Source organism: Typopeltis vanoorti, chromosome 18, assembly GCF_054136105.1.
Source record: "Typopeltis vanoorti isolate ZY-2024b chromosome 18, IOZ_Tvanoo_1.0, whole genome shotgun sequence".
Classification (NCBI taxonomy): Eukaryota; Metazoa; Arthropoda; class Arachnida; order Uropygi; family Thelyphonidae; genus Typopeltis; species Typopeltis vanoorti.
This window is the reverse complement of record NC_143566.1, coordinates 17,517,703-17,543,776: the sequence shown is the minus strand read 5'-3', so window position 1 is coordinate 17,543,776 and position 26,074 is coordinate 17,517,703. Positions and strand designations below refer to the sequence as shown.

The 26,074-nt window shown below is 35.6% G+C and overlaps 1 protein-coding gene across 6 annotated transcripts in view; it reads left to right on the top strand.

The window, feature by feature from the left end:
* The window catches only part of LOC150096516 (polyamine-transporting ATPase 13A3-like), a 751,182-nt gene that overhangs the window by 675,812 nt on the left and 49,296 nt on the right, over positions 1-26,074 (top strand). For all 6 annotated transcript variants that reach the window (XM_090407885.1, XM_090407886.1, XM_090407887.1 and 3 more), the window contains one exon: positions 7,583-7,728. In XM_090407885.1, coding sequence (XP_090264011.1) covers positions 7,583-7,728 — 146 coding nt within the window. The remainder of the gene's footprint in view (positions 1-7,582; positions 7,729-26,074) is intronic.

Genomic DNA, 26,074 nt, shown 5'->3' with positions numbered 1-26,074 from the left:
CTGCCAATATCAAAATTTTGAATACGTAGACTATAAGATTACAACAACAAACACTACTGAAGAACATGTATCCAACATGATGCACAGTTATATGGCGGGGGGGGGGGGGGGGCTTTTTGAGCTTTACCACCAGTTCAGAAGTGCCATGCTATAAATTATTTAGAACACTGTTTTCATACCACAACTGAAATATGCACTACATTCACTCATGACACTAGTGCCTGTGACTATTCACAAAATCCCAGATCAACCCATAAATTATTTTATTTGAAAGTTCTGAAATGATTGCATCTCAGAACAATATGATATTCTCACTTCATTTCATTGACAGAATAATTTTTATTAAAATGAGGAGCTGTTGTCTTAACTAATCTTCATATTCATCTATGTCTCACTCTCTGACTATTTTCCAGCATCTGATGACCACATCAAAGTAGAAGAGATTTCTAGACTTGACAACACAACATGAAAGAAAATTAAATGGTACATATGAGTTAAAAATGTTTCAGGACTTATTCATCATCATCAAATTCCTGCCATGTACCCTCAAGGGGTGTACAGGATATGATAGTACTACACGAAAAATTTATATCATTACTAACTTCTTATCTACAATTTTCCTCCAAATCAATCTGTTACTTGTCAAGACTCCGATATTATCATTATCAGATCTTATATTTCTATCGTCTAAGGCACTTTGTACGGTATCAATCCACCTATATCTTGGTCTTCCTCTGGATCGTTTTCCTGCCAACTTGGCAGAGAACACTTGTTTTGCTAATCTTTCCTCGCCCATTCTGTTTAAGTGACCATACCACCTGAGATTAGCTCTGCTAACGCATTCCCGGATGCTGACAATGTCAAGTTCTTTCCTAATATTCTCGTTTTTAATATGATATTTCCATTGATTCCATCTGTTCATGCCTCTAATCTTTCTCAGGACTCTCATATCTGCGGTCTCTAGTCTTTGGTCAAGTGTTTTACTTCTGACCCAGCTCTCAGATCCATAAGTTAAAACTGGTTTGAACACTGTCTTGTATACAGCTAATTTGGTGTTCTGACTAATTTCTCTCTTATTCCATATGAATTTATTCAATTTACTTCCATAACATACCAGTTTTGCTGATTCTGTTGTCTATTTCTATATTTAATTTACCATCTTCAGTAAAAATCGTGCCTAAGTAGCTGAAATGTTTTACTTGTTCCACAGGTTCTCCATTTACAACACAGTTGACATTTTCAATGATTCTGCCTATTTTCATTGTCTTTGTCTTCTTATTGCTGACCTTCATACCATATCTATTACAACAGTTATTCAATTTAATCAGGGAATTTTGCAAACTTGTAGCGGATTTATTCAGCAGTATAACATCGTCTGCATAAAGCAAAGAGCTGACATTAACATATCCAATTCTGATATCATGTTTAATTCCACTTTCCTTCATAATGTGATCCATATAGATAATGAATAACAGGGGGGATAATGTACATCCTTGTCTGACACCAGATTTAACGTTAAACCATCTTCCTGTACTTCCTTCCATTCTAACTGCAGACTTACAACTCAAATAAAGGCTTAGTATTGCTTGATGTAATGCCCATTGACACCATATAACCGTAGCATATTGAATAGCTTCTCTCTTGGCACCTTGTCATATGCCTTTTCCAAATCAACAAAACTTAAATACAGATCTTTGTTATATTCCCGTGCTTTCTCGACTATTTGTCGTAAAGTGAAGATCTGATCCTGACAGCCTCTATTTGCCCTGAATTCAGCTTGTTCTTCACCAAGCTTTTCTTCCACAATTCTTCTCAACCGTTTCTCAAGTATACTTGCATAGATCTTGCCAGGAACACTCAGTAGGGAAATACCTCTGTAATTCTCAGTTTTATTTCCCTTTTTATATATGGGTACTATAAGAGCTCTACTCCACTCATCAGGAATTCGTTCCTCTGTCCAGGCTTTCTGAACTATGCAGTGCAGCCATTGTAAGACTCTTATACCACCATATTTCAGCATTTCTAGTCATATATCATCTACTCCTGCTGCCTTTCTGCATATCTAGCCTTTGATGGCTTTTTCTACTTCAAGTATGAATATGTATTCCTGACTGCATGCCTGGTCAGTGTTTTTTTATCACTGTGCTGTCATCACTGCTTGTTTCATTTATATAATTTTCAAAGTAATTACTCCATACTTCAAGGATATCTTTTTTTCTCCCGTTTTCATGTCACCTTTATCATCTCTAATTCCTATTACAGCACTCTTTCCTCCGTTCCTAAGCTTCTTCAACAACCTCCAGAATATTTTGCCACCTTCTTGATATTTATTTTCTATGTTCTTGCCAAAGTCCTCCCATGACTTTTGTTTAGCTAGTTTTACACACTGTTTAGCTTTCTTACATTTGTCTCTGTATTCTCTAAGAGCACAAGCTGACTGATTTGCCAGGAACCTTTGGTATGCTTTCTTCTTTTCCTTCACTGCCTCTTTAACTTCCTGTGTCCACCATGGAGTTCTAATTTTTCTATCCTTGCAGACAACTTCACCACATTCCTCTCTAGCTGAATCAATCAGGGTTTTCTTCAAGGCTTGCCACTGAATCTCCAAGGTTTGGTTCCTGTTCTCAAACTCTTTCATTTTTTCTTCAATAATCTTTGTGTATTTTAGTCAACAGTTCACATCTGAGAGCTGCTCAAGTTTTATTTGCTTTAAAACTTTCTTACATGTCATTCTTTTGAATATGAAATTCAGTTTTATCCTGCTCAAGACTAAATAGTGATCACTTCCAATTTCAAATCCACTGTACACTCTAGTGTCCTGAATCAGGGAGAAAACAACACTATCAACAATAACATAGTCAATGAGACTTTTCTTATTCCTTGCCTCTTCTCTCCATGTGAATTTATGCACATTTTTATGTTGGAACATGGTGTTAGTAATAACCAGTCCATGTCCTGAGCAGAAATCCAATAGGTATTTGCCATTATTATCAGCTTTGCTCTTTTCTCCAAATTTTCCCAAAAGACTTTTGTATGTCTGACAATCACTTCCTACGCTGCTCTTTAGATCCTTAACAAGGACCAACTTTTCCTTTTTCATTGTGTCAATAGCTTTCTCTAGAGCTTCAAAAATTTCCTCCACTTCTACCTTAGTAGAACCTTCTGTGGGACCATAGGCACAAATAAGTCTCATTGTCCAGTTCCTCATTCTGATATTTGCCCAAATCACTCTACTTGACACTGCCTACCATTCAAGAAGATGAGCCTCGTATTTTGTGTTGAATACTATGGCTACTCCTTTTCCTTGATTGTCATTGCCTGAATATAACATTTTGTATTTATTGTTCAGAAAGATCTCACCAGTTTGTGTCTTTTTTGTTTCAGTCACCCCTATTATGTCGATCTGGTACTTATCTAATTCCTCTGCTAGCTCCATTTCTTTGTCATTCAGGCTTCTTATGTTGATAGTACTGATCTTTAACTCTGGTGATGTTATGTAGGGTTGTGTTTTCAGATTTGTTAGATTTTCAGATTTCAGGACTTATTAGGATGTTATGATAAGAATATAGTTCTGAAGAGATACATTTTGAAGGAAATAATAAATCTGTATAACAGTATTATTCTTTATAAATTAAAGATACTAAGAAATAATATATACTTGGTTAATCCATTATCCAAGTGTAGGCAAACAAAGTTTGCTTCTGAAGTATCTTTCAGGACTGGGGCAACTCATGGCAAAGGCAGTATAACTTCTCATCACTTGCCTTGGTATCCCTTAATGCAAAGCATATCTCCTTGCAGACATGTATAATGCTATGCATTAAGGGAAGGGTCACTACTCAGACCAGTTTCTACCTTTATTGTGGTCTTATCAGTTGGAGCCAGACCCAGAGATGGTGATACTAAGGTGGAAGTAATGGAGAAGTCATATTTTCCTATATGAGCTGCCAAAAGGTGTCACACCTTATTATTAAAATACTCTGGATTACAGATAGATAGTTGTTGAAAGTTTTTCATTTGGTTATATTATGGGATACTAAGGCAAGGGATGAGAAGTTATACCACCTTTGCCACGAGTTGCTCCAGTCCTGAAAGATACTTCAGGTGCAAACTTTGTTTGCTTACACTTCTATAATGAATTAAACCATGATTTTTGGTATCTTTAATTTATAATATAACCAAGTGAAAAACTTTCAACAGTATTATTCTTTGCTTTATAGAAACTTTCACATACACTGTGTAAGTGCTGTGCTGTGTATCTGAATGCTATCCCAACAGCAAGGTGTATATTTTACATAATAAGAATATGAACTTCTTAGGGATTGCATGTATTTATTTTATCTATTTCTTCATTACAATGATGCATATCACTTTTCTTACAGTACTCTATGATCAATATATACAGCTGATTATTTTTCTGCTTATACCTTATTATTAAAATACTCTGGATTAGAGATAGATAGTTGTTGAAAGTTTTTCATTTGGTTATATTATGGGATACTAAGGCAAGGGATGAGAAGTTATACCACCTTTGCCACGAGTTGCTCCAGTCCTGAAAGATACTTCAGGTGGAAGTAATGGAGAAGTCATATTTTCCTATATGAGCTGCCAAAAGGTGTCACACCTTATTATTAAAATACTCTGGATTAGAGATAGATAGTTGTTGAAAGTTTTTCATTTGGTTATATTATGGGATACTAAGGCAAGGGATGAGAAGTTATACCACCTTTGCCACGAGTTGCTCCAGTCCTGAAAGATACTTCAGGTGGAAGTAATGGAGAAGTCATATTTTCCTATATGAGCTGCCAAAAGGTGTCACACCTTATTATTAAAATACTCTGGATTAGAGATAGATAGTTGTTGAAAGTTTTTCATTTGGTTATATTATGGGATACTAAGGCAAGGGATGAGAAGTTATACCACCTTTGCCACGAGTTGCTCCAGTCCTGAAAGATACTTCAGGTGCAAACTTTGTTTGCTTACACTTCTATAATGAATTAAACCATGATTTTTGGTATCTTTAATTTATAATATAACCAAGTGAAAAACTTTCAACAGTATTATTCTTTGCTTTATAGAAACTTTCACATACACTGTGTAAGTGCTGTGCTGTGTATCTGAATGCTGTCCCAACAGCAAGGTGTATATTTTACATAATAAGAATATGAACTTCTTAGGGATTGCATGTATTTATGTATTTATTTTATCTATTTCTTCATTACAATGATGCATATCACTTTTCTTACAGTACTCTATGATCAATATATACAGCTGATTATTTTTCTGCTTATACCTTCTCCACACCATTATCATCTTCCTCTGATGTTTATGCTTGATCCACTTTATACTACTGTTTTTATCTTCTCACTACTCTAGAAATTCAGTCTGGTATACCTGCTATCAGTCTTGAACCAGTCACAGTTTATCACTTACCTACCAAGTTTATGACATGATATGGTAGAAGTTATCTCTAAAGCACATCATAATCTCCTACTTTGTAGTTCCATATATCTCTTTTGCTTTTTGAGTATGTGTTTCTTTGATCTTCACTCAAGTCAAAACTACATAGTCACTTTTGCCTATAGAAGCAGCAAGGATACTTTGTTTATTATTATTTGCTGAAATGCTGTTATGAAGTTCATCACCTGGGTGAAGAACTTCATAACTCTCATTGCTTCTCTAATGAGTTATGGGAATCCCACTCACAAAAGACTGTAAACCTGTAGTTTGCTAGTACCATAGGTGGATTATAGATCAGATAATCTGGATATCTCATCCTTGTTCTAATGATGAAACATGGAACCATTCAAGTTTTTCCACTTCAGACCTCCAATAAACAATTGGGACCCACACTAGGTGATGAAATTCATTTGTCATCTAAAGACATTCACAAACATTCATATATACGCACACACAGATGTCTGTGAGTATCACTTGAAAAGGGTAGCTACTATCTACTAGCCATCCAGGCTGGCAGTTGTTTAGTAACAGTTCCTATGTAGTTCAAAAATTTCATTTTATCATCTGTATAGCAGAGACAATATCTTCTTGGCATTCTGGCTGGCAGTGGTTTAATAACAGTTCTTAAGCAACTGCGGTAATTCAGTTTATCTATATCCATGTGCACTTTACAGTCTACTACTATATTTAACATTTTCCATAATTTTCTTATTATTGATCTTGTTTGTCTTGTTGCCTTGTAGTGCTTCTTCTAAACATTATCATTGGCCCACTGAATGCATTAAGATTTTCATTGTGATTTCACCTAAAACGTTATTATGATTCAGGTCCCCGTGGAGTCACAAGACTCATCGTGGGAGGCCCACCCTAGAAAAAAACAATCTATCTTACCACTCCTTGAACTCACTGACCACTCATGCTCTCACCACTGTATCAGGCAATGCATTCCACGGTTCAACCACCCACCATGCAAAGAAACCACTCCTTACCCTCTCGCTCACAACTTACTTTTCTAACTTCCATGGGTGGCTCCTTTTCCTTACTCCTTTCCCCCATTCCACTAAATGAAAGAACTCCCCAGTAAACCTCTAACTATCTTTCAACAGTTTAAAAGTCTCGATCATATCATCTCTCCTTCTGTCTACCAAATTGCAGTTCACATTCTGTCTTTATAACTAACATAGTACTGTCCTGATACCATCTTTGTTATCTGCCTCTGCATTCTTTCCATAGAATGAGCGAATGACAACTCTTTTATCGCAGCTCAGTGTCCTTCTCAGTATTACAGCAATCCTCTGGATTACCTTCACCACCTCTGTAATATGTTCTCTCTATTTCAGATTTCTCTCAATCATCATCCCCCCCCCCCACCTACTTCCTCCATTACAGTTCCCTCTAATAGAGTATGCAGCCTCCCATCAATGTATCCCAAACTTCAAGACTTTACATTTAACTGAATTAAACTAAATTCTTCATTCATTTGCTCATCTGTCCAGCTTATTCAAATCCTCTTGCAGGGCTACCACATCTACACTAGTACTGATAATCCTTCCCAGCTTTTCATCATCTGCAAGTGACTGATTATCCACCTGCAATCCATTGACAATGTCACTGATATAAAGGTTAAACAATACAGGTCTCACTAACTATTTCTCCTGGATGAAATACCCCAATAAAGTGTTCATTGAGCAACTCCACTGTGTCCTTTGCATCAGTCACTATTCCCATTTTTATCCATCAATGTCATTCTTAACCACAATAATTTCTCTTCTTGCTAGCTACATAGCTCACATACCTAAAAAAAAAAAAAAAAAAAAATTCCTTAGAATTTTCTTTGGATCTCAGGGTCAGTCTCTTCTCATGTTCCAGTTTTGGCTTCCTTACCATACTAGTCACTGTCCTGGCCTGAGTCATATTCTTCATGCATCTGCTCTCCATCCCTCTCTTTATATCTCGTCCATAACCTCCTTTTTCCTGAAGTTCCCATTTGATATTGTCAGTTTGTATTGATATTACTAGTGCCGTCTTCCTGCATTTTCTGTCTGACAAGACATTTTTACTCTTAGAGAGAAATTAAGCATTTGATATATCAAAACTGTCAATAATGTATTATTTATTACAGGTACAAACCTCATGAGCCAAAAAGTGAGGAGGACTTTCAGAGCCATGACAATTTTGCCATCTTTGCAGTATCAGTCTTCCAGTATATCTCATTGGCCATTATTTTTTCCAAAGGAGCACCTTATCGAAAATCTATTTTTACTAATGGTAACTTATTATTTTTCCATATATTTCTTTAACACTTTTAATTCTGGTTTAATATTTTTTCAAAATCATTCAATGCAAATTTAATATTTATTATTTTTTTAAGAGTCAAGTGATTTTTTTTTTTCAATCCTTAGTCTTTAATCAATGCTTAATCAATTGATTGACAATAGCACATCTGCTGTGCCAACAGCTGGGACCATATTAAGTTGCTAAATTACTAAAGATGGAAAGCAGTGGAAACATTTAAACACACACTGCACATATTACATGAATAAGTAGTATGTTTAAATTTAAAAAAAAATTTTTTGGTGAAACCTTTCATGTTTTTTTATGTCGCTTTGTGAAAGGTTGGAAACTTCTAGTGTATTTTGTATTCTGAACAGGCTAAAATTTAGGCAAGCCACTTGAGGCCTTCAAAAATGCATGATAGTGATGCTCTCATACCAAGCAATAAAAATCATCTGTCACCCAAGGACATTCACAAACATCCATGCTAGAGTGGTATTGAAATTTGCCTCTCAATGCCATTTAGTCTACCTGCCACCATCTGTAATTGATACCAAGCTTTCTCTCTGGTCCTGCATTAATGGCAAAACTCTTTGAGCTTTATCACCAGTGCAGGAGTGCCCCAGTGCTGTGTTCTATCATCCAGTCTTGGTCCTTTATACATAAATAATCTGCAGCTTTATTACTGAAGATAGTACACTCCATTTGTTCTCATTTGACAAACCATGAAGTGCTCAGATATCCCAAGCTTCAAAGACCATTTGCAATCAATGTCTTAAATACTTATCTCAATATGATCCTTCAGTGGGGTGAGGAAAACCTAGTAACCTTCAGTGCCACCAAAACACAATCCTATCTTTTCTGTTGCAAAAGGGATCTCGACTTGCCTACCCTTCAGCATTCACTAGTCACTGTACACGATCACATCTCTTTCTCCTTGAACTGACATTTACCTCCAGTCTCTCCTGTCATAAATACATCACCATCAATAGCCTCTGAAAAATTTGGCATTCTTCTCTCAACATATTGCTTTTCACCCATCCACCGCTACTAACTCTATACAAACCCGAATTTGGTCATACTTAGAATACTAGTTTTAAGAGAAACTTGTGCCATAGTTCTATACAATATATAAATGAAAACACAAGGTAAAAGTATTATTTATTAAATATACTGCCATATATTTCTGTCTGAAATTAACAGGCTAAATCGTCAGTGGCTTAAGAACACTTTTTACAAGGTAGAATGCAAACAATTGATTTATTCAAAATAGAATGAGCCACATGATGTTAAATCACCAATAGCATTATGCTTTCACTGAAGAAAAGGTTAATCATAAAAGTGTAAAATAAATTTATAAATATAATTTATAATATTATACTAAACATAATTTATAATACCATACTAAAACAGATCATCAGATAGATGTAGCATCTAATTGGTTTCTTAAGACCTTATGTCTTTATAAAATATCATTATTGGTCTTAATTATTTAAAAAAAAAATTTAATGATGTGTTTTTCAAATCAAACTTTCCCATATTTTTGATTTAAGTTAGGGCACAGTGAAGTAAGGCCTCCGCACTCTCCTTAAATAGGCATTCGAATTTGTACCGACATCTGTGTAGGAGGTGTGTTTCAGACCAAAGAATGTTGTGGTCTGTCTCTGTTCTGTGTTGAGCTAATCCAGACTTATCGGATTAGTTTTGTGACTCATTTTTTGTGAAAAATATACAATTGATGTTCTTGTATTGTTTTTCCTACTGAATATCCAGTTTGTCCAAAGTAGAAAAGATGGCAGTCACATGGAACTTGGCATACACCTGGAAGAGACATAGGTGAGCATTTATCTTTAGAAGAGTGGAAATATGTTGAGAGATTATTAATAGAAATATAAGTCGCTACCAAATCATATTTCAGAATTCTTGAAATCGGTTCTGAAATGCTGGAGATATATGGGATTGGAACCTGACGTATTGATTCCTTGTTGTTTGGTTAGGTTTGTAGGAGTCAAACAGATACTGTGTAGTCCTTTCGGAGAAGCCATTTAATTTCATATATTGTTTGATAGTTGAGAGTTCTGCCTGTAAATGATGGGGAGTTGAACAATTAGTCTTAGTTCGTCGAGTTAAACACTTTATGACCCTGTCTTTTAAGAGGGATGACGATGATGTGCAGATTGTTGAAGAATGCAACGTCCAGTGAAAGTAGGTTTTCTATAAACTGATGTTAAATTACCTGATGGTGAGCAGATGAAAAGAATGTCTAAAAATGATAATTTGTTGTTTCTTTCAATTTCCATAGTGAATTTGATATGAGGATGTAAAATATTGATATTAGCTAAAAACGTTGCTAAGGTATCTGTATTGTGATGCCAATAGATTTAGATTTCCTCTTTAGAACAAAACTTATTTAACCTTTCCAATGAAGAGGCTAATAATCTCTGCTTAGAAGTTGCATCCATCCTACTTAAATTCAAGCTTCCACCATCAAACATATCTCCGTCTGAAAAGAAAGCTTTACATTCCATAAGACACAACAGTCACCTTGTTATCACCAAAGCAGAAAAGGGAAAAACTACAGTAGTTATGGATTCTGCAAATTATAAAAGAAAAATTTATTTTTTTTACTATGAGATCATTCAACCTACCAGGAACTGGATCATAACTCCACTAATAGGCAACTTGGGAAATTAAACCCCCTTCCAGATGAAGTTATAAGTTTAGATGCAGACACCATAGAAAAGTTAAAAATATATTTTGCAAGAATGCCAATGTTTTATGATCTACCAAAGATCCATAAGAAAGACATTCCTCTCCCTCTGATTGTAGACTTTATTGATTCACCTATGTATCGCATAGCCAAATGTTTAGCAAACTTCTGAAATCACATATAGGCAAGTCTTGCTCTTTTTTTTAAAAAACTTTTCGGATTTCTTAGACAAATTAAAAAAGTGTCTCCATACAACCTACTGATCTATCTTATGGTGAGGTTCGATGTAGAATCCCTATTTACCAATGTACCTCTCAAAGAGACTTTACGACTACATTCTGAAATATTCCCACAAGATATAGTAAAACTATTCGAATTTGTGATGCATTCTGGATACTTCGTTTGTCAAAACAAATTCTACATCCAAGTAGAAGAAACTGCCATGGAAAGTCCACTCTCTTCTGCTTTAGCCAACTATTATTTAGAGCATTTAGAAGACATTCTTCTTTATTTTATCTATACACCCTCAGCCTTCATTTTGGGTTAGATATATAGACGATATTTTTGCGGTTTGGCCTCACAATATAGATGCCTTACCAACGTTTTGAGCTAATATCAAACTTTACATCCTCATATCAAATTCACTATGGAAATTTGAAAGAGACAACAAATTATAATTTTTAGATATTCTTCTCACCCACCCACATCAGGTCATTTAACAACATCAGTTTATAGAAAACCCACTTTCACTGGACATTACATTCTTCAACAGTCTGCACATCATCCTTCTCAACAAACAGGAATCGTAATGTGTTTAATTCAACGAGGTAAGACTAATTGTTCAACTCCCCATCATTTACGGGAAGAACTCTCAACCATCAAGCAATATATGAAATTAAATGGCTTCTCTGAAAGGACTACACAACATCTGTTTGACTCCTACAAACCTATCCCAAACAACAATATGTCAGGTTTGAAACCCATCATGTGACACCTTTTGGCAACTCGTATAAGTAAATATGACTTCTCCATTACTTCCATCTTGGTATCACCACCTCTGGCTCCCACTGATGAGACCTCAATAAAGGTCGAAACTGGTCTGGGTCGAAACCGGCCTTTCCCTTAATGCATAGCATTATACATGTCCACAAGGAGATGTGCTTTGCATTATAGAAAATACTAATGCAAGTGATGAGAACTTATACTATCTTTACCACGAGTTTTCCCAGTCCTGAACATACTTCAGGTGCAAACTTTGTTTGCTTACACTTGGATAAAGGATTAAACTAAATATATAATTTATAGTCTAACCAAGTGAAAAAACTTCCAACATCTTACTCTAATCCAGAGTAATTTAATAATAAGGTGTGACACCTTTTGACCCCTCATTCTGACTCATGGCTCATCAGCTGTTATCAGAAGGGAACATAGCAGTACTTTTATTGAGTATTCTTGCCAGTGCCAACCAGATACTATAAGTGATTGTTGCAGCTGTTTGCTGTTTTCATCATCAAATTTCTGATATATATACTCTCAAGGGTGTACGGGATTCTAAGATGAAAAGCTTACATTATTACTAACTTCCTATGATCAACTTTCCTTCTTATTAATCTTTTATCTGTCAGACTCCAGTATTATCAGATCTTATATTTTGGTCTTCTAAGGCACTTCTGATTGTATCAATCCACCCAATCTTAGGTTTTTTCTAGAATGTTTTCCTGTCTTTTTATCTGTATTTTTCTAACCAGCTTGGTATCAAATACCTGTTTTGATATCAGGCTGGTTAGAAAACAAAAACATTCTGTTTTTGTTTTTTTAACTTTTTTCTCTCCCATTATTGTTCAAGTTACTCTATGGCATGAGATTTAGCACTGCTTGCACATAACTGAATGCTAAAAGTGTCAAGTTTTTGCTAATATCTTTATTTTTAATATGATTTTGCCTATAATGACATCTGATCACTCCATTTTTCTCTGAACTCTTATATCTATAGCTGATATAATGGTTTTTTTTTTTTTTAACCCAGCCCTCAGATCTATAAGTTAAATTGGTTAACTCTGTCTTGCTGCTAGTTTAGCATTTTGACCAATTTTTCCATCTTATTACATATAACTATTCAGTTGCCTCTCCACCATATAAAATTGCTTATTCAGTTGTCTAATTTCACATTTAGTTTGCCACATTCATTAAAATTTGAGCCTGAAAAGTTTTACTTGTTCTACATTCCCCATTCCAGATGTAGCTGATGTTTTCAATGTTTCTTTTCATTGAAATTTTCATTATTTTTTTGTCTTTTTATTGCTGTGTTTCTAGCTAAATTTTTTATATCAATATTACTCAATTTGGTTAAGCAATCCTGCAGACTTGTACTATATTTATTTAAGAGTATATCTTTATAATCTGTATAAAGCAATAACTTAAGATTAACATCTTCATAATGATCCATCCATAGAGATGATGAATAACAATGGAGTCTTATTATTAAGAGAGACTTCCAGGGAGTCAGGGATATATGAACCAGCTGTCATACTTATTCTTGAATTCTTGCACACATCCAGTGGCAATCCATTCCAATCACGCACCACTCTATGAGAGAAAAATCTAGCTCCCTCCTTTTCTTGATAGCATTCATTCTCAGCTTCCACGGATGCCCTCTTGTTCTTTCCCACCCTCCATAAAATGAAAACTTCCATCAACTGAAATCGTGTATGACACTTAAAAAGGTTTGTAAGTTGCAATCATATCACCCATTTTTCTCCTGTTTGCCAGTGTCTGCAGTCTACTAACTCTCACTCTGTCTTCACAATCAGTATTCCACAATCCTGATATAATTTTTAAAAACTTTATTTTGCACTCTCTTGACTGTATCAGAATCACCATGGAATATCAAAGTTCATTTCAGCAATTATTTTCTGAGTTGTATTTGCAATCTTTGCTATATGGCCCTTGAACTTCAACTTCCTATCTGCTAAAACTCCACGATCCCTAGCCTGATCACTTTCTTTTAGCATAATTGCACCAATATAATATAATATGAGATTGCATTTTTGGAAATTATGGAGACAACTACCATGTTTAAATAAAAACTTTAGTTTAATATTACTAAAATTTTACAATTCGACGTTTCGACCTTTATGTCAAGGTCATCTTCTGGAGCGTACAAATATACACAAGAAACAAGCTATACTACAATCATACTGGTTCGTTAAAGACACTGACTAACCGCTACCACAATTGTTGGCCTGACCTCTGGTGGAATAATAAAAATTAAAAAAAAAAAATTAATTATACATCAACGCTAGAGTCCTATTATTTGTGTTGTCTACTATATACATATATTAACATCATTCCAGCCAGTTGGAGTGGAAAGGTTTCTAATACTAGCGGATTGGCTAGAGTCCTGACTAATGTTGAATCTTTCATATTAGGTTGGCTGAATGTGTGCCATCCAGATCCTTGGAATTTTCATACCATCTTTATTGTTGATATTTGGGTGGTTTATCAGGATTTCGCAGGATTCTTTAAATTTTCTTTCGTAGCATGTTTTTGTGCGGTGTAAGGAGCAGGTGCTTTTCCAGTTGATTTGGTGTAAGGTGTTAAGTGCATGGTCTGAGAGGCCTGCTTCACCATAATGGTTATATTTAATGTGTCTAATGTGTTCTTTCTTGGTTATAGGGATTGTCCGTCTTGTTTCACCAAAGTATGGTAAGTTACAGGTGCAGCGGATGCAATAGACTCCAGGATGTGCAATAGACTCCAGGGAGGAGAGGATCCTTAGAGGAGCTGAATATGGTTTTAAGTTTAGTGGGTGGTTTAAAGATGGCATTGAGGTTATAATGTTGTAGGATTCTGTTGATTTTTTCTGATAACCCTTTAATGTATGGGATGGCTATGGTTTTACTGTAATCTAGATTCGTTTTTGTTGTGGTTTTATAGAGTATTTTATTGACAGTATTTTTGTTATAGCCATTGTTTATGAATGTGTCACTAATGATTTTTAGTTCTTGTTTCAGGGTTTGCTGGTTAGAGCAAATAGTTGTGGCTCTGTTTTTAAGGGTGTTTATGACTCCATATTTTTGTGCTGGGTGGTGGTATGAATTCGCATGTATGTATTGGCCCGTGTGTGTCGGTTTTCGGTAGACTGTGAAGGATAGACTGCCTGAAGGAAGACGTGTAACTAGTGTGTCTAGGAACGGGAGCGAATAATATGAGATTGGATATCTAATATGACCAAAGTGCATAACTTTACATTTACTAACATTGAACTGACATCCATTTATCCTATGCCCATGATTCCAGCCCAGTTAAATCATTTTGCAAGTACTGCATTCCTGATTACCTGCCTATTTTGCATCATCAGCAAATACGAGGGTGGTCTGAAAAGTTCTCGGCCTCGACCATAGATGGCAACCCTATCGGCATAATTTTTTTTTTTTTTTTTTTTTTTTGCTAAGTTGGCACATCTGCCATAAGCATCCATGTGTAATTCAAGTCATTCTATCAAGTAGTTTGTTTTATACAGCTGTCTAAAGCAAACGTGTTGTCTGTATCCCTTGAAATGGATAAAATTGAGTATCATGCGGTTATAAAATTCTTTGTAAAAGAAAGTTTAACACCAAAAGAAATTAATTCAAAGTTCATAAAAGGTTATGGGCACTCTTCTCCTTCGTTTTTGACAGTTAAGAAATGGGCTGCTGAGTTTAAGTGTGGCTGTACCAGCCTTGAAGATGATCCACGTGAAGGATGTCCAAGAAGTGTAACAACACCAGAAATCATTGATCAAGTGCATGATATGGTATTGGAGGACCGGCGAGTCAAAGTGCATGAAATTGCTGAGACTATAGGCATTTCAAAAGAACGTGTAGGATATATTTTGCATGAAGAATTGCAAATGAAAAAGCTTTACTCAAAATGGGTGTTGCGCTTGCTCACAGCAGATCAAAAACACACTCGCATGAAAATCTCTGAACAGTGGAGCATTTTAACAAAAATAAAACTGATTTTGTGCGTCGATTTATTGCTATGGATGTGACTTGTATTCACCATTACACACCAGAATCCAAACAGCAGTCGAAACAGTGGACAAAAGCTGGTTGTTCAGCGCCAAAGAAAAAAATCGATTCCATCAGCAAGAAAGGTCATGGCATCAGTGTTCTGGGATGCTAAAGGCATTTTGTTTATTAATTATTTTCAAAAGAATAAAATAATAACCGGGGAATATGATTCCGATCTTTTAACCAGACTGAAAAAATTCGTGAGAAAAGACCTTGTTTGCAGAAGGAAAAAAATCATCTTTCATCAGGACAATGCACCTGCTCACAAAGGTGTTTTGGCAATGGAAAAATTAAGGGATCTGCACTATGAATTGCTGTAACATCCACCCTATTCCCCAGATTTGGCTCCCTCTGACTTCTGTCTCTTCCCAAAACTGGTCAGCGTTTTTCTTCGAATCAAGAGGTGATTGCAGCTGTAGAGGGTTTTTTTTGCAGATCTTACTGAGAACCACTACAGGGGTGGGATAATGGTGCTGAAGCATCGCTGGAATAAATGTATTAGTCTTAAGGAAGATTATGTTGAAAAATAAAAATAATTTTGAAATTATAAATTTGTTTTTTCATAGTTAGGCTGAGAACTTTTCAGACCACCCTCGTATGTTGCCTGTCAAATCCTTCCTAGTGTCATTAATGTATAGATTGAATAACAGTGGACCAAGGACTGATCCTTGTGGTAAAAATAATTAAAATAAATTTGTATGATGATACAGTGTTTCCCCCTTTATACGGGAGTTCACAGTACCATCTAGTCCTCCCCAAATATTATCTGGGCTCTGGAACTGGCATAGGCTGACGAATCAGACCTATGGCTGGGTCAGTATTTCTGACTATAATCCGTGTGTGTCCTCGTACCAGTTTGCCTGCTTGAGGGATGAAAAACACCAGATAAACTGGCAGAAAAAACCCTTTTCTGCCAGTTTATCTGGTGCTGCTGCTGTCCCTGCTGTCCACACTCAAGACCGGCTAACTTGGTTATGGGTGAGGAAGATCCTTGAGCTCCTCACGTCGTTGACGAGAATTGAACCTAGCACACTCCTTCCTCAGGCATATGGTTGCGAAGCGCAAACCCATTAGGTTAACCGCATGGACATCCTTGTGGTACACCACTTGTTACCTCAAATCTTGCAGACTCCCCCCAATATACCACTTTTTGATATCTGTCAGTCAGCTATCGTCTAATATTTTATAATCCAAATCCATATTCTCCAGTTGATACAACAGCTTTCCATGCTGTATTCTGTCAAAAGCCTTAGCAACCAAAAGCATCATGGTTTATCTATTCCTCTTGTCTAATTCATTGGTAATGTTGTTATAGAATGTGAGCAAGTTGCTAAAACATGACCTTTGATTAGTAAATTCATGCAGTTGCAAAGTAGAGATTCTCTGTCAATCCATTTCTGCTTGTGAACCCTAACCATCTTTTCCAAAATCTGCACCACTACACCAGAAATACTAATAGGTTGATAGTTGACTATATTAGTCTTTGCACCACTCTTGTGCAATGGGATTATCACTTTCCACTCCTGTGGAATCTTCTCTGTACTGAGACTCAAATTATAATGCTCAAAATAATGCATTGCTCAATTTATGTACCATTTACACCATATAATTGAAGCCTTTTGAGTAGCTTTTGTTTTGAAAGCTTGCCTTTTCCAGATCCACAAAATTTACAGACCCTTGTGGTATTTCATTCCTGTGATTTCTGAACTATTTGTATTAAAGTAAAACTCTGATTCTGACAACCTCCATGGACCTATCTTGTTCTTTTCCAAGTTTCTCTTCTAAATTTTTTTAGCCTCTTTTAAAGTATACTTGCAAAAATCTTACCTGGAACACTACATGGTGAGTGGTGGTTTTTCCCTTTCATCATTTCTGACCTTAGGTGACTTTGTAGGCACTGCCCACGAAGTGTTCCTGGTGAGATTTTTTACAGTGTAGTTCACCATTGCTTTTCCCCAAACCCACCCCTAATTTATCTGGGCTCGGAACACTCAGCAGGGAAAGAAATTCCTCTGTAATTCTCGCATTTGGTTTTATTTCCCTTTTGTATAGAGAAATACTGTTTAGCACTGCTGCAGTCATACAGAATTCAGTCTTCTGACCAGGCCTTTCTGAATAACGCAACAGTGGTAGTTTATAACCACTGTAAAACTTTTATAGCTGTATATTTGAGCATTTTGGTTGAATATCTGCTCCTGCCACCTTTCCATATTTCAGTTTTTTGATGGCTTTTTTACATCAAGTATTTTATAAAGAAGTGTGTGAAACTTTTCTTCTAACTTAAACAGATCCAATGGTCTATGTGTATCTGCTTTATGGGATGTGGTATTTTTTAAATCAGCTAACCTTTCCTAAATTTTAGTCAAATTTTATATAGTTTTTTTTTTTTTTTTAATAAGTCGGAAAATTTACTGCCCCTTTAGCAGTGGCGGCACTGCATACAAAATAAAAATAAAAAAATTATTTTTTTCCTAATCAGTAACCAATTTATTAATAAATAAATTTACATATTAAAAAATTGCTTTATTAAAAATATTTCACCCTCACCACGAACAAATACCAATAATAGTTTCATATCTCACAGAAATAATGCGTGCATGCATACAATTTATCTGTAAGTGACACTGCCCAAACGAGCAGTGTTGGAATCACTTGTAATGTGCAATGACAAGTGCAAATGAATATCGGTGAGTCTAGCTGCAATTGGCCGAATGCGATAATTCTGACATTGCATTAGATCGCAGTGCATTTGTTTCATGCAACAATAATTGAGAAAATATAATTATTTTCATATTTTCAACAGTGACACTCGTCATAATTCAGCCTTGTATCTATAATAAATAAATAGTTATGTGTTATTTTAACAAAATAAAAAAAGATTTACAAAAAATAGTTCACCCTCACCATGAACACACACCAATAATAAAAGTTTTTTTCTCACAGAAATAACGCCGCAAGCATACCATTTATCTGTAAGCGGCAGTGTCTTAATCACTTGTAATGTGCAATTGACCGAATGTGATAATTCCGACACTGTGTTACATCGCAGTGCATTTGTTTCATAATCTAAAGTGTTAATTGAACAATTCCAATTATTAATTATTAATCAATGTCAAAACATAAGCTGTAACCTTTAACATGTATTGCATTTATATAATGTAAGCATTATTATTATTTATAAACACAAAAAAAATTAATTTTTTCCTTGAGGGTGCTGCAGTGTCGCAGTGCTTATGTAAGATCAGCCACTGCTCTTAGTTATCTTACATTGGCTACTTAGCTGGCACTTTTTAGAATTATCTGTTAGCATTCAGTTTTAGCATTCCATGTTGTGTTCTTGTACTAACGACATATGATACATAAGCAAAAATTCTACACTAATGAAGTATTTTATGCGAGTTTTCCTTTGGTATAAAAATGACCTCTTGTGTGTGTGGTGGGGAGTAAGACGATATATATAGTTAAAAAAAGCTAAAATATATATAACATCATATTTGATTAAACTTTCTTCATATGAAAATCTTCTTAGAATTTTTCTGTATAAATTTAATTCCTTCATCATCATCAAATTCCTGCCATGTACCCTCAAGGGGGTGTACAGGATATGACAGTACTACATGAAAAATTTACATCATTACTAACTTCCTATCTACAATTTTCCTCCAAATCAGTCTGTTACTTGTCAAGACTCCAACATTATCAGATCTTATATTTCTATCGTCTAAGGCACTTTGTACCGTATCAATCCACCTATATCTTGGTCTTCTTCTGTGTCGATTTCCTGCCAACCTGGCAGAGAACCCTTGTTTTGCTAATCTTCCCTCTCCCATTTTATTTAAGTGACCATACCACCTGAGATTAGCTCTGCTAACGCATTCCTGGATGCTGACAATGTCAAGTTCTTTCCTAATATCCTCATTTTTAATGATATTGCCATTGATGCCATCTGTTCACGCCTCTCTAATCTTTCTCAGGACTCTCATATCTGCGGTCTCTGGTCTTTGGTCAAGTGTTTTACTTCTGACCCAGCTCTCAGATCCATAAGTTAAAACTGGTTTGAACACTGTCTTGTATACAGCTAATTTAGTGTTCCGACTAATTTCTCTCTTATTCCATATGAATTTATTCAATTGACTTCCCACGATACCAGCTTTGCTGATTCTGTTGTCAATTTCTATATTTAATTTACCATCTTCAGTAAAAATCGTGCCTAAGTAACTGAAATGTTTTACTTGTTCCACAGGTTCTCCATTCACAACACAGTTGACATTTTCAATGATTCTGCCTATTTTCATTGTCTTTGTCTTTTTATTGCTGACCTTCATACCATATCTATTACAACAGCTATTCAATTTAGTCAGAGAATCTTGCAGACTTGTAGCGGATTTATTTAGAAGTATAACATCATCCGCATAAAGAAAAGAGCTGACATTAACATCTCCAATTTTGATATCAAGTTTAATACCACTTTCCTTCATAATGTGATCCATATAGATAATGAATAACAGAGGGGATAATGTACATCCTTGTCTCACACCAGATTTAACATTAAACCATCTTCCTGTACTTCCTTCAATTCTAACTGCTGACTTACAACTCAAATAAAGACTAAGTATTGTTTGATATAATGCCCCATTGACACCATATAACTGCAGCGTATTGAATAGCTTCTCTCTTGGCACCTTGTCATATGCCTTTTCCAAATCGACAAAACTTAAATACAGATCTTTGTTATATTCCCATGCTTTCTTGACTATTTGTCGTAAAGTGAAGATCTGATCCTGACAGCCTCTATTTGCCCTGAATCCAGCTTGTTCTTCACCAAGCTTTTCTTCCACAATTCTTCTCAACCGTTTCTCAAGTATACTTGCATAGATCTTGCCAGGAACACTCAGTAGGGAAATACCTCTGTAATTCTCACATTCAGTTTTATTTCCCTTTTTATATATGGGTACTATGAGAGCTCTACTCCAATCATCAGGAATTCTTCCCTCAGTCCAGGCTTTCTGAACTATGCAGTGCAGTCACTGTAAGACTTTTATACCACCATACTTCAGCATCTCTGGTCGAATATCATCTACTCCTGCTGCCTTTCCACATTTCAAGCCTTTGATGGCTTTTTCTACTTCAAGTATGGATATGTATTCCTGACTGCATGCCTGGTCAGTGTTTTTTATCACTGTGCTGTCATCACTGCTTGTTTCATTTAGCAGTTTTTCAAAGTAATTACTCCATACTTCAAGAATATCTTTTTCTCCTGTTTTCATGTCACCTTTGTCATCTCTAACTCCTTTTACAGCACTCTTTCCTCCATTCCTAAGCTTCTTCAACACCCTCCAGAATATTTTGCCACCTTCTTGATATTTATTTTCTATATTCTTGCCAAAGTCCTCCCATGACTTTTGTTTAGCTAGTTTTACACACTGTTTAGCTTTCTTACATTTGTCTCTGTATTCTGTAAGAGTAAAGGCTGACTTATTTGCCAGGAACTTTTGATATGCCTTCTTCTTTTCCTTCACTGCCTCTTTAACTTCCTGTGTCCACCAGGGAGTTCTGATATTTTTTTCCTTGCACACAACCTCACCACATGCCTCTCTGGCAGAATCAATCAATGTTTTCTTTAGAGTTTCCCACTGAATCTCCAAGGTTTGATTCCTGTTCTCAAACTCTTTCATTTTCTTTTCAATAATCTTTCTGTATTTTAGTCTACAGTTCACTTCTGAGAGCTGCTCAAGTTTTATTTGCTTTAAAACTTTCTTACATGTTATTCTTTTCAATATGAAATTCAATTTTATCCTGCTCAAGTCTAAATAGGGATCACTTCCAATTTCAAATCCTCTGTACACTCTGGTGTCCTGCTCCAGGGAGAAAACATCACTATATGTTTCACAATCATTTCCTACTCTGCTATTTAGATCCCCAACAAGGACCAACTTTTCCTTTTTCATTGTGTCAGTTGCTTTTTCTAAAGCCTCAAAAAATTCCTCCACTTCTACCTTAGTAGAACCTTCTGTGGGACCATAGGCACAAATAAGTCTCATTGTCCAGTTCCCCATTCTCATATTTGCCCACATTACTCTACTTGAGACTGACTGCCATTCAAGAAGATTAGCCTCGTATTTTGTGTTGAATACTATGGCTACTGCTTCTTTTCCTTGATTATCATTGCCTGAATATAACATTTTGTATTTATTGCTCAGAAAGATCTCACCAGTTTTGGTCTTTTTTGTTTCAGTCACTCCTATTATGTCGATCTGGTACTTATCTAATTCCTCAGCTAGCTCCATTTCTTTGCCATTCAGGCTTCTTACGTTGATAGTACCGATCTTTAACTTTTGTGATGTTGAGTTGGGGTTTGTTTTCAGATTTGTTCCAGTAGCTGACTTTTCGCTGTTTGCCCTGGTTCCCTGGCGAAAACAACGGGGGTCTTGTTTAACCGGGTGACTCCCCAGCCGGCATGAAATTTTGTCATGTTGTACCATCATTTTTTATTTTGGTTTAACCAATAAGAATACAATTTGGTCAGCTAAATCCCAAATTGCCAGCCCATCCTCGTTCGTTCAGTATCAAAGTAGATACCCAACAGGGTACACCACGAGAAGGTGAGGATTGGACATTAGGTCAGAAGCTCTGGTCGGTTCTCCGCATTCCTTTGAAGGCTATGTGGAAGTTAATTCCTTTGCTATAATTTTTGGAATCCGAATATCACGATCATGGTGTAATGTATTTTCTTGATGCCAGTATATATACACAGTTTAGTTTTTATTATTTGAAAAGTAATTCTAACTTAATTTTCATGTGCATATATAAGGCAGCACTCCTCTTTTTCTTCTCCATTCTATAAATTCTACTGGTAATTCACACAGCTGCTAGCAAAAGGTTGGTCGATTGGTAGAGTCTCTGCTACTAATGGCTCTGCTACTAAGCAAGTCTGAGCATGGTTAGTAGTTGGAAGGGGAACAATCGTTCGATGCTGTTGGCACTCTGCTAAGGACTGGCCATTCTCACAGGTTAATTTCGGCCTGTAAACTGATGTGTCAGACCTCTGTACCATGACAAAATTCACACAACTTATATTGAGGGTCATTATACAGACTTTGTCTTCTTCTATATAACACTAATGTTTGTTGCATCACAGATTGACAATTAGTAAGCTGCCTCTATTAATTTCAGTTTTTTTTTTGATATCTCAGAAATAGCAATCATTTTTTAAGCACACTGGTTAATTGAGGTGACTAAAATGTTAATAGCATTTGTTAATACAGAATTGGGATTTACAATTAGAATTGTTTGTTGCTAAAAGATGATCCGATTGACTTTTCAACCAATACGCTATGAGTTTGAGTCCTCCAATGGGCATGAATGTCTGTGGACTGGAGGGAAAATGAATTTCGTTATTTGGTGTGAAACCATTGTCTGCCTTATTTTGGAGGTCTAAAGTAGGCTTGAAAATATGTCCATGTTTGGTCTCCCCAACTTTCGAGAGTATTTAATCCTTAGCCTACCCATGGTATTGATAATGTACATATGACACATTTATAAACTTTTGTGAGTGGAAATTATTTAAAAACAAAAAGGAGATCATGATTGAGACAAAGACATATCCATCCTAAATACCAAATTTCAGTAAATTATATCTAGTAATTGGTGACGTTACTACATATCATATAGAAACAAGTTTTTCCATTTTGCTCCTGCAAATGATCTGATGGAAATAGAAACCCTTATATTCTGGTATCTCTGAACCTATTGGTAAAATTCTGAAGAAGTATCGCCTTATTCCCACATATTTTCCTATCAACAAAATTTCTCATCTGTTGCCATCTACAAAAAGGCAAACTATCACCTCCATCATTAGCTTGTATTTACCAGATACCTTGTGAATGTAATCTGACATACTTTGGGCAGAGGCTGTTCGGTGGAAATAAGAATTAATGAATATCAGTTTTTCATTATTCAATATTATTCAATATAATATTGAATACATGAGGTTTCATGTATTCAATATAATATTGAATACATGAAACCTCAAAAGTCTGGTCTGACACAACATAGTATTGATACTAAACACAGTATCCAGCGAGATGAAACTCGTCTTCTCCATAGAAGCAGTTTTAAATATGAACACCTTTTCAAAAAAAATTGCAAATTTTCTTTGAAAATTGCCCTTTTACATCGCTGAATCGGTACAATTGTCTCTCTCTCTCTCTCCCAAAATGGGAGATTCTCATTTTATGTATCCATCAAAAAGAGTTTAATATTATTTATTAATATATTAATTTCTAGCATGTGGCAACAATTTTTAATTGGTAAACTGATTGTTGTATGTGCCATGTATTCCCGTTTCTTTGATTTGCTTGTTTCTGTGCACTGATGAGGTACTGTTATTTTCAGTATGAAATATCTGTACTTCATTTCATTAAAGGTAATTACTAGTTATCGTGTAATTTGTTGTTTAAATGTTATATTTTTTCTACAGATTCTATTTTTTATACAGATTCTTCTTCTGATTTCACATTGGTATCTCCCTTTATTATTACTAGCTACCATACACAAATGTTTTTCTGTTAATTTTGGTGTGTTCTCTAGTGAGTTTGCATGTATATGGGATGAAAAATGCAAGTTTTTTGGATAAAACACTTGCTCATTTCATTTGAGATCAGCTAACTCGCCTTCAGTTGAAAAAATCCATAATAAAGATTACTCTTCATGACAAGAATCAAATTCAGGTTATGTGCACATTGTCACTCATCATTCTTACAACTACAATATTATTATTATTATTACGTAACACCTCCAGTGAGTCCCAGACTCATTGAGGGAGGTCACCTACTCTACAACTCTCCATCTCCACCACTCAATCCACCAACTACAGCGAACCCCATCATCTACACCAACGCCATCTACTGCCCACCACCACTAGTATTTATACAAACAATCACAAACATCTATGCCCACGGCAGGATTTGAACTTGGAGCCTTTTGGCTGGAGAGCAGATACGCTAACCAGGCCGGCTTATATAGAGATACTTATTTCTTGCCACTTTGTGCTCTCAGTTGTATATGAAACAGTCAGCTTCATTCAGTCCCATCTTTTCCTTAGATCCTGTCCTTGATCAGTTTCTTGTATTTGATTTTATTTTTATTTGAATCCACAGCTCATACTTTCGTTTTTCATCAACTCCTGTAAACAACAATTTTAATAGATGATGTTTTAAAGTTACTTACACTATAGTGATGAAAGCTGTGTACATGTAAACACAAGAATATATTAATTGCCAGAAAACTTTACGAATTTCTGGCAATTCGTATAGTAAAGTATGTAAGTTCAGTTCACTTAAACCTTGGTATTATCCAGGTCTACCTACTCACTGATGAGACCTCAATAAAGGTTGAAACCGATCTTGGGTAGTGACCTTCCCTCATAATGTAAAACAGTAATACATCTCTTAGGAGCTGTGTTTTACATTATGAGAAAATATTAAGAACAGTGATCGAAACTTGCTCCACCTTTGCTCCGAGTTGCCCTAGTGTTGTTCTACCAAGTGTTGACTTACGCTTGGACTCGCCGGAAGTTCACCATGAAACTCTTAGATTTCGATCTTTGAGTTTCTTATTCGGCTTTGAAATAATGAGGGATTTATTATCCCCTTAACTTAAAGGTAGAATCTTAACAACAGTGAATTTTACCACATCAGTTTACTACCTCTCCCTCACACATCTCTTTATTCATTATACCATCACATGGCTCATATTTAAAAATAATAAATAAAAAGTCAATTGTTAACATTCTATCTTGTTCATAGTAGCCTGCCAGTGAAGATGATCTGTTTCTCTCAAGTCAAAATATTTGCAAATAAAGTTATTTGTTTTAATTGATATATTCTTGTGTCTGCATGTACACAGCTTTCACAATTTTAATGCTACTTTATTATTGGCTGTAAACATCACATCATGTGCACACTTCATATCTTCACCTCCAGTTTTAAACCCACCTTTCTGCTCTTTAAGCTTTCTTTTTTTTTTCTTTCATAAATATTTTCTCCATAATGAGCTGAAGCCTGAATACAACTTAATGCCCTTCTTCTTCTACTTGGAACCATTCTATGAATTCATTTGCTATTTTTATCTGAGTTGTAGAAATAAAGCTGATTATTTGATTATTAAAAGAAAAAAAATCAGCTCATGCCTTTTATTCCCTATACGGAGCATGTAAGGTCGTTTTAACCTTTTCTAACTTTTGGAGACTGAGTGGGCAGTTCATTCTCCACTAGTACCCTATCAGAGCATATCACTAATTTTAAGCATCATTCAGTGAAAAGATGGGTAACAAATGACACACTTTCATGGTCCATAACCTAACATGATGTTTTATTATCTGAAATAGCATGGGTACTGTAGTTGATTTTTCTTGAGTTTACAGGATGATAAATCCGAGTTTCCAGGAGAGAAAACCCACTTACCCATGCCAGAGATTAACTGACTCGGGAACTGATCAAAGAAAGGCTTAGAAAAAGTTCCTCTCGAGTCAGTGACTAGAATTAAACTTAAGTCCTTTGGGCAGCCTAGCAGATGC